The sequence below is a fragment of the Pleurodeles waltl genome, chromosome 7 (assembly GCF_031143425.1).
Source record: "Pleurodeles waltl isolate 20211129_DDA chromosome 7, aPleWal1.hap1.20221129, whole genome shotgun sequence".
In the NCBI taxonomy this organism is placed as follows: domain Eukaryota; kingdom Metazoa; phylum Chordata; class Amphibia; order Caudata; family Salamandridae; genus Pleurodeles; species Pleurodeles waltl.
In genome coordinates this window covers 190,168,698-190,178,689 of record NC_090446.1, presented here as the reverse complement: position 1 = coordinate 190,178,689, position 9,992 = coordinate 190,168,698, and the positions used below count along the sequence as shown (strand labels likewise).

General features: G+C 40.2%; 1 protein-coding gene across 1 annotated transcript in view; it reads right to left on the bottom strand.

Moving 5' to 3' along the window:
• Nucleotides 1–475: 475 nt before the first annotated feature.
• RIMS4 (regulating synaptic membrane exocytosis 4) overlaps nt 476–9,992 on the bottom strand; it is a 348,985-nt gene continuing 339,468 nt past the window's right edge. The window contains exon 7 of the mRNA XM_069243543.1: nt 476–3,688. Coding sequence (XP_069099644.1) covers nt 3,470–3,688 — 219 coding nt within the window. The 3' untranslated portion in view covers nt 476–3,469. The remainder of the gene's footprint in view (nt 3,689–9,992) is intronic.

Below are 9,992 nucleotides of genomic sequence, written 5' to 3'. Positions count from 1 at the left end.
GACTGAAAATAAAATTATAGGGTGTATTTACAAACCTAATGTGACTCTACAAGCTAAATCATTAGTGCTGAATATCAAATATCCTAACTTATTTCACACCTGCCAAATTTATGAACATAAATATGCAAATGTAGAGTAAATGGGACCTTATTAGAAATTTCATAAGGCCTTCAGCTGCAGCCTTTACAACTGATGACAGACTTTTTAGAGGGACATGTGAAAGGGATATGGAGACAATAACGGCAGATTCAAGTGCTAATCGCATTTCTGAACTTTAAATCAGTTAGCAAACCTAATTAGTCTATCTTACCCTCCACTGCAGCCCTAGCCCTCACGGTAGGCGAGGGACAATCATTAGCATCATTGACTGGCTACAAAGTCAGTAATGTTGCATAAGTGTACCATACATTGTTTTCTAAAAGGAACACATCTTTTTTTAAACCAGCATGCAGTCGGCTTTCTTTAATTTATATTTATATGTACTTAAATTCATACTGAGATACAATGTACATGCCCGACATTAAATAGTACATCTCGTATACAAACAAGCAAAGTTACCCTTCAGAGTTATGAGCACCTCTATGTGTCTTGTTCATTATGTAGTGCAGCATCAGACAATGCTTCGCTAGTCTAGCTACAGGTTGTTCAAATGTGCAGAGGCTTTTCATGTGTGAGTATGTGGGTAGGCTTCCTCATGCAAATGAGCTATAACAAACCGCTCTACAGTCCTAATTTGGAGGAGGCACTTCCACTTGAAGCAAAGCCATTTAAGGGGACTCTGTTCTGGATTATCCAAGACAGCAATGGATAGAAAGTGGATTCAAAGCTTTGAACATGTCTCGGATGATTATTGGGTCATAGTCACAAAATATTGTATTGTCTGCCTAGTCCCAACCCTTATTATTAGAAATTAAGGTAATTTATTGAGTAAGGTATATGTTTTAGATCTTCTTAGGGGTTAAACCTCTTTTTTAAGCCATTTTACTGTGCTTTTTATGACAGGATCCTGATGCAGTCTATCTTATGTAGAAGTTTATATATGCAGCTACTACTCTGGAGTTCGCACACCCAGCACCTAAATGCTCTAAAACATTGGCAACATGCAGAGAGTGCAATGACTTAACATAGTTTTAATATAAAAATGAATTATTTATTTAATAATTATATATGTTTAACTAATATAGAATTGGACATGTTTTAATCAGTCTACAAATACGTATTTCAAAGACAGCATACACTGGTTATTGATGAACATCTAATGTTTAGACCAGTCATTCTGCATATTTATTGAAATTAATTAATATTAAATTGTATTTAAATATATTGAACTTTTTAATAGCATAATCCAAATATATAAACTTTCTATAAATGGCCATTAAAGAAGTCCTGAGACAATAATTGTCATACAGATGGCATTATCTTTAAGCTCCCAAGCATGAAAAAAAAGAAATTCTACTCAAATGAGATGTCAAACCACATTACCAGAAACTACAGTAGGATACATGATGTGGTTGATAATATCGTCAATGGCACATCTAAGCCTTATGCAATGGTTCATTTTTCAGAAAGCTAAGAAATTTAATTGGATACCACAAACATTTGCAATGCTGAACAAAGGCTAACCCACTGGTCTATGTCACAAACTATCCCCATTTCAAGATAACATTAACATTTGTTAACACAAATATACAGTACTCTGACCCTCAGTGGTTCACCTAGTCCCTCAATGAATTTGAAAGGAAGGTAAGTGTATTTAACATTTTAATTATGTAATGCCTCGTGCCTTCATGCCATAAGTTGCTTTATAAATTCTTTTTTAAGTTCTAAGTAGATTTAGTACATTCATTTTAGCAACTTTTCGAGGAAAAAAAAACATATTTTTGGAAGAATTTTCAACATGCACATACACTAGAAAATGATCGCCTTTTATATCTATACTTCGTGACAACAGAGGCATATCCACTTCTTCGTCTTTGGTATGGTACATTGTGGATAGTATTGCCCCATACAGTACAGCTGTGCCAAGTCAGCATAGGTCTACATTTATCGTAGTCAACTGCTGCCAAGATAATTCTGTACACAAAGCCAGAATATGTGAGACCAACCCATGCATATTAGGAGGGCATACCTCCTTAATTCAAAAAGTGAATTAGCGCCGTTTCAGACCACAAATCAAAATGAAGCTTCACTCTGAGAAAATCACCACATAACTACTAAGATCTGGACTAATTAATTTCAAACGGAGCAGTTTTTAAAACATAAATATGTTGCAAATATTATTTTCAGTGAAAACTGCAGTATTTACCCTGACATGATCCTTTAAAATAGTGCAATTTAGGTGTTAGCTCTAAGTCAGTGCTGCTCTAAATTCATTAGCGTGTTAGCATCATTCATAGTTTCTTCTGATCACTAATCACTGTAGTAAAAACATTAAGTCAATGCTTATGACATTGGCTTAAGTTTGACAAGAACTACTGCATTGTATATGTACTACACAAAGCACCGTTCCACTGCTTTAAGGCATGCACTGCAGGGTCTAGGGTATACGTAAACCGTCAACAATTATACTAAATAATCTTTGCTCTGTATTAGCCCAACTACTTGTAAAGTTGATCGATTTCCACATGAGTTGATCCAACAAGATGGCTCCTCAAAAGGTATATATTTAAACTTGAAATTCTTAACACCATTATGTAAAAGAGCATGCAGATGGATGTGAGTGGTCTATAATCTCTACTATGGGACTCTGTCTACAATTTAGTTCATGGGTGAATTGCACACTCAATATTTTTACTTAGTTCCAGTGCATTTCCGATCATTTTACAGTCAGTAAAGGCTTTCTAGTTATCAATAGCTACTCTAATTCAAATATAATTGCGTTCACACGAAGGATGCTTCAAAATAGCATTGACCCAAGTATTAAAGACACTTTCTGGTAATTTGGCACAGTTTCAACACAGTATCTAACTCAATTTGCAACTAATAAAACATTCCTCAAACATTTTTTGCAGTTCTTTCTTTGATGATATCGTACAAAGTATGTTGGTACTGTGGGTTTTTATACCATTTCTGCTCTCACCTCATTGGTGTAGTAGATATTTTCAGGCAACAATGCCAGGTGCTTTTATAGAAATTCCTAGTAGAAAGTTTAGAAAATACTTCCCTTTTCAGAAAAGATGCTGAAACTTTCTGAGATGATCAAGGATTCATGTCTACATATGACACCAAGTGATGCAAACTTAGAGGTATATATGTATGAATTCACATAGAGTACGTTGTGCACCAGGGCACTCTCATACTTGGACAGAGGGAAACATCATCACCCTCCTATGCCTGTCAAAGGTCAACCTTACTCTCATTTTCCAGTCACAGAGGAATTGATCAAACATGCAATTGTACTCTCGAGGTCAGAGATCTGGCCATTTTAACCTTGACAGAATGTTTAAAAAAGAAGTCCATTCTTTGCTCATTAGGATTTGTCACAGCAGGGTCCAGCAGTGCTTTCTAAAGAAAGCTGTGAAGACTGTCGCATAAGTGGTCCTGTGGATGGTTCGACCATTGAAGATGCTGGGAATAACTTGTACCAGCCTATCACTACATTTGATAAGTCCAGCTCTTCCAACAAAATCCTGGCAACTCCCATGAAATATTTACGCTCCATTCGTCCATAGTTACCCCAGACCATTACCTGAAACATAGGAGAAAGTGATACTGATTAAGAGTGTTTTACAGGTGTACATTTTTACAATTTAGATCCATATTTAGGATCTTATAAGAGCCAGCAAGAAATTTAAATTGCATTATATCTATGGACCAAACCCTCCCTAGCTGTAGAAACTTTGGTATTTTGTGCATCAACATCTTTGCAAAGAAATATATGTCTAGTGTGTTTACCACCCTCACCGAGAAGAGAGATTGCCCTGCGTAGTGAATACTAGCTACTGTTGCTCTAGGGTTCATTTGGTAGTAGTTTCAAAGGTTTTTAGAAATAATACCTGAATGAGCCACTTACCTTAATGATGACTTTGAGGGAGAAACAGCAGGACTGCCCCAGTAATTTACAGGCAATTATCATTGCACTGCGTCCTTACTCTCCTCATTCCAACCCTTAACAATGATAGTTATCAGCAACCAGAGCCAAACAACTTGTTGCTTCCATAATTTAAAATGTATTTTCAACTCCTGCCCTCGCGGTAAGTATAAGATGTGTACCCCCTTCCTCACTTCCTAAGTGCCTCTTTGTCTCATAGAACCAATCAGAGAACACTACTAAAAGTGTGTCACAAAAACAGTACCACATCACGGAAAAAAAGGCTCAGTGTAATGACAACTACTGGTAAATAATCACAATATAACCACTTTGTCCTTCCTCTTTGTAAAAGCTGTTTGGATTCAGTCATAAAGGCACTTCTCTGCTACAATCCATGAAATATTAATGAACTGTATTAAGTATCTCACTTATTTTATAACCTTTGATATGTAATAAATATGACATGTAGCGCCAAGGTTACGACACGGTAAATACTCCATGTAAGAGCTGCCATGCCACCGAGCTGTAAATTTCTTCTGCAGTGGGAGTCATAGTCCTGCATGATCATGGGCTACAGAGATGATGGACATAATCCAGGTGCCTAATGTGGGGATGGAAGTTTCCAACTGGGCAAAAAGTAGCAAAGAATGAATTAGATCGGTGAAGGTGTTCAGTGCATGCAGAGTCGCGGGGGTTCACAGAGAGGGAAGAAGAAACAGACATAGTTGACCTGAGTAGAAACAGGAAGGACAATGTGCTGATTTAGGAGGAACTGGTCATTGCATTTGGCAGAAAACGACTAAGAGGAAAGACCAGCCATTGATGATTAGCATATGATATAGATGACATATACAGAAGAAATCCCAATTCTGCAAGTATTCCAGCAGAGCTGATGGCCTTGAGAACTTTAGCAGATAGGATCTTCCTGCTTCCTGACACTTTTTCCAGAGGTTTAGATGAAAATTATTGTATGTTTTTACAAGGAAGGATCCCATGAAGTGGGGGGGGGGGACTTTAGATATTGAAAGCTCAAGATTTCTGAGAGGGTGTTAGCGATTTTGGAGACAACTGGCAAAGTGACATAAAAGGGTTTGGACTGGAAACTGGCTCTGGTCTCAAACCTTGCTTTCCTCTGCATGGTTGATGAGCTAGGTCTCACAAAGGGGAACCAAACACAGTTAAATCTGGGGTAGCTGTCGTAAGGTGTCTCAATCCTAGTCTTTAATGGGGGGCGCAGCTTGTGTTGCCTTGATAAATGTTTGATTGCTGAAGATTCTTTAGATAATGTAAGGGGCAACCAACAAAGCACCTAGGAGATTACATATTTGGCCGGAATATCTGCAGGATGGGGCCTGAAAAAAATCATCCAGTGGGTACAAATGGGGCCTGAAAATAAATCATCCAGTGGGATTTCACCATCCACGTGAATCACACACAGAAATCTCTTGCCTTACTGTTAAAAATGCCTCTGCTCCCTTCCACACAAAGAGGTCCAGACCACCTCTGTGGAGTGTGTGGGAAGCCAAACAAAACAATTTTCGGTGCCACAGGGGAAACAACGAAGTGAGGGAAAATGCAGTTGATACGCTGGATCCTGCTCTCATATAAACTCTGCAATGCCAGAGCTCACATAATCCCTGGAAGAAACAGAGCAAACAAACCACCTAATTCCTCCTTCCCAGCTAAGGGGTTTTCAGTGGAACAAGGGGACTCCCCTGTGCAAGAGAACTCACATGTTACGTGAGCATTTCAGACCACTGCTATGCTTGACATTACTGGCGAAAGCACCACACAAAAAAAAATCTTTTGCACCTCCCTTTGCTAACACCACACACAGGCACAGCCCTGTAAGAAATTAAGAGTTTAGTTAAAGGGGTTCAGAACCCCATTCAATAATCACAATCTTTGAGAGGGCGAATCACTAAAGTCACTAAATAAATCTGTGTTTAACCCTCTGGTAGCTTTGCACAAAAACAGTCAGTCCTAACTTGCAGGTAATGTGTAAAGAATGTATGCAACACTCAAAAAGTAAAGTGAAAACACAGCACAAAACAATCCCACGCCGATTTTGAAAAATAGAATAAATATTAACTAACTATTTGACCCCAAAACAACAAAATCCAATCCGTGGAACTGACACCTAAAAGATCAAATAACCAACTGAGGACAAACATTGGTGGAAGACTAGGTCAAATTTGGAAAGAATAGCTGACTGCGATGGAACACGAGTCGGATACAAAAAGTGATTGGGCCAGGTCGGCGTTCACTTTCAGACTTTAAAGGTTCAAAGAAAAATGTAAAGAAAAAGTCTCTCAGAAGATAGGAGGTCAGCAAAGTCAGGTTGCAGATGGTGTCCGAGGAGGCGGTGTCATCATCTTTAGTGAACAAGCCTTGGATAAGACTATAATTCTTGCCTATGTGAGATTTTTTGGTTTTGCTAATGTTTTTTAGCTATGTTGCAAATGTCTAAAAGTAACGTAAATGTAAAAAAGCTGTAAGACACAGCCAGCATCTTCCACGTTATAGCACTTTTCTTTATTTTCAGTTATGCTGCACTGAAACTAACGCTGCTGTATAATGTGGCCAAAAACCATTAACAACGACAACAGATCTCGCATAGGCAAGAACTATTGGCTTTGCCAATCCTTGGTATGGAATGTCATATGGTAAGTTATAAGTATTTATATAGTGTTTACAACTGCTGAAGTGCTAATGTTATAGAATAGAGAATGCCATTGCAAAGGTGTTAGTGCCCAGATTTAGAAGCATTTTAGGACCAAGCAAAAACTGCCAAAATGTGCCATATAAATGTGGTGAATGTAATATAAGTCATAGGTAGACAGAAAAGTATAACTACGTTACAGCTTTTATTACAGTGATGCTTTAGGGTATGTGTTACTTTGGGTGCAATAGTTACAAAAGAATCAAAAAAAGCACTGACTGCCTGTTTAGTAGTGAAATAAATCAATAATCGTTCTTCAGTGGGTTTCCTAATACTTTTGGCCCCTGTGCCACTGCACCTGCTGCACTATTTAAATTGCGGCCCGAGTGCCAGCAAGGTAACTGTGCTTGTGACTACTTGTTTAGTGTTAACATATAGTAATAATCTGTGCACAGTGGGTTTCCTAGAGCATTTGGCCCCTGTACCACTGCACCTGCTGCACCATTTAAATCATGGCCCCTAGTGCATGCAAACTGCGCTTGTGACCACTTGCCTAGTGGTAATATATAACAATAATCGGTGTTCATTGGGTTTCCTAGAGCTTTTGGCCGTGGAGTCAATGCACCTGTTGCATTATCCAAATTGTGGCCTCTACAGCCTGTAAGGTAACTGTGCTTGTGACCGTTTCTTCTGTGGCAACATATAGCAATAATGGGTGCTCTGTGGGTTTCCTAGCGCTTCTGGCCCCTGTACCACTGCAGTTGCTGCACCATCCAAATCGTGGCCCTATGTCCTGCAAGGTAACTGCGTTTGTGACTGCTTGTTCACTTGTAAAATATAGCAATAATTTGGTGCTCAGTGGATTTCCTAGAGCTTCTGGCCCATATGCACCTGCACCGTCTACTACATCCAAACCGTGGCCCCTAGTGCCTGCAATGTAACTAAGTTTGGGACCGCTGATTCAGTAGTAAAGTATAGCAATAATTGGTGCTCAGTGGGTTTCCTAGAGCTTTTGGCCCCGTGCCACTGTGCCTGCTGCACCATCCAAATTGTGGCCCCTGGTGCCTATAAGGTAACTGCGTTTGTGACTGTTTTTTGAGTGCCAACATATAGCAATCATGGGTGCTTTTGGGTTTTCTAGAGCTTCTGGCCCCTGTACCACTGCACTTGCTGCACCATCCAAATCGTGGCCCTAAGGCCTGCAAGGTAACTACGCTTGTGACTAATTGTTCAGTGGTAATATATAGCAATAATCGGTCCTCAGTGGGTTTCCTAGAGCTTTTGGCCCCTGTGTCACTGCACCTGCTGTGCCATCCAAATTGTGGCCAGTAGTGCCTGTAAGGTAACTGTGCTTGTGACTGCTTGTTCAGTGGCAATATATAGCAATCACTGGTGCTTGGTTACTGTCCTAGAGCTTTTGGTCCCTGTGCAACTGCAGCTGCTGCACTATCCAAATCATGGTTGTAGTAGCTGTAAGGTAACTGTGCTTGTGACCACTTGTTATTAGTAACATATAGCAATAGTTGGTGCTCAGCTGGTTTCCTAGCGCTTTTGCCCCCTGTGCCACCTCACCTGCTGCACCATCCAAATCATGGTCCTAGTGCCTGCAAGGTAACTGTGCCTGTAACTGTTTGTTCAGTGGCAACATACATAGCAACAATCAATGCTTGATGAGTTTCCTAGACCAGCAGTTCTGAGCCTGTTGTCCGCGGACCCCCATGGGTCTGTGGCACATTCCCAGGGGTCCACAGGCCCAGCCCAGCAGGAAGGCACTTCTCCAGCTGGGGGCTCTACAAACATGTGAATGTTTTTTTATATTTATCATTTCCTTTGTGCAGCAGTTTTAAAAGCACTACAAAGGTCATTTTACATTCAGCAGCTGTCTGGCAAAAATAAAAGTGGCAAGATAACTCTAGTGATTAATGACCTGCTGGAGAGAAATGGGTGTTTTGTCTATTGGCAGTTTTCACTCAAAAGTAGCGCACATGGTTAATATGCCTGCTGCAAAGAAAGTGTATCATACAAAGAACTGCATTTTATGTGCGTAGGACAGTGGGTTACTGCTTCTGTCACAGAGATTCTTTTGTTACTCTACAGTTCATAAGTTACAATAGTAATCTAGCACAGTGATCTATGAACTGCCATTAAAGAGCTGCATGCAAATTGCATGGCACAAATCATTTTCTTCCCAGTCTTTCATTTTCCTTATGCTGTGTTGTGTTCTGAATCCTGAGTTTGTGCTTCTCCAGACCAAGCACTCTTAGAGAATGCCTGCCAGTGTGGATGGCATGTGAATCCTACACCTTGTAGTCCCCTGTGAAGTACTCAGACACCCTCCACTGGTATGAGAGGTGCTATAAAACAAATTCATCACATGTGATAGAGAGACCCTGGAGAGATGAGCGGTCCCTATGGTATTACTTTCTTTCCATTTTATGTGAAAAAGCTTTCTCATATGTTAAGTACCTAAAAGATAAAAAGTGAAATCACTTGGGAAATGTAGAACCTGACCTGAGGATTCAGCTTTCCACAATAAAACCAAACATTGAAACGTTAGTCACCGAAATGCATCGCCAACTTTCTCATTACATTTTTTTTATTTTTTTCATATTATTTCAATATAAAATAATTATATCTTTACTAATTAGAGTATTTGTTTGGTGTGTACTTGTTTGTGTATTTTTTGTGAATTACTGTTTTAATGTTTGACATTTAAATCCTACAAATGGCTTGGGATCCCTGGCTTCCAATAATGATTCAGTGGGGGTCCTGAGTGGTCAAAAGGTTGGGAACCACTGTCCTAGAGCTTTTGGCCCCTGTGCCACTGCATCTGCTGCACCATCCAAATCGTGGCCCTAGTGCCTGCAAAGCAACTGTGCTTAGAACTGCTTGTTCAGTGGCAACGTAAAGCAATAAGCGGTGTTCTGTGGGTTTCTCAGAGCTTCTGGCCCCTGTGACATTGCACCTGCTGCACCATCCAAATCGTGGGCCCTAGAGCCTGCAAGGTAAGTGCGCTTGCAACTGCTTGTTTAGTGGCAAACATATAGAAATATTGGTGCTCTGTGGGCTTCCTAGGGCGTTTGGCCCCTGTGCCACTGCACCTGCTGTACTATCCAAAGTGTGGTCCTGTTGCCTGCAGGGTACCTGTGCTTGTGACTGCTTGCTCAGTGGTAACATATATCAACAGTTGGTGCTCGGTGGGGTTCCTGGAGCTTTTGGCCCCTGTCTCACTGCACCTGCTGCACCATCTAACTCATGGTCCTACTGCCTGCAAGGTAACTGCGTTTGTGACTGCTGAGC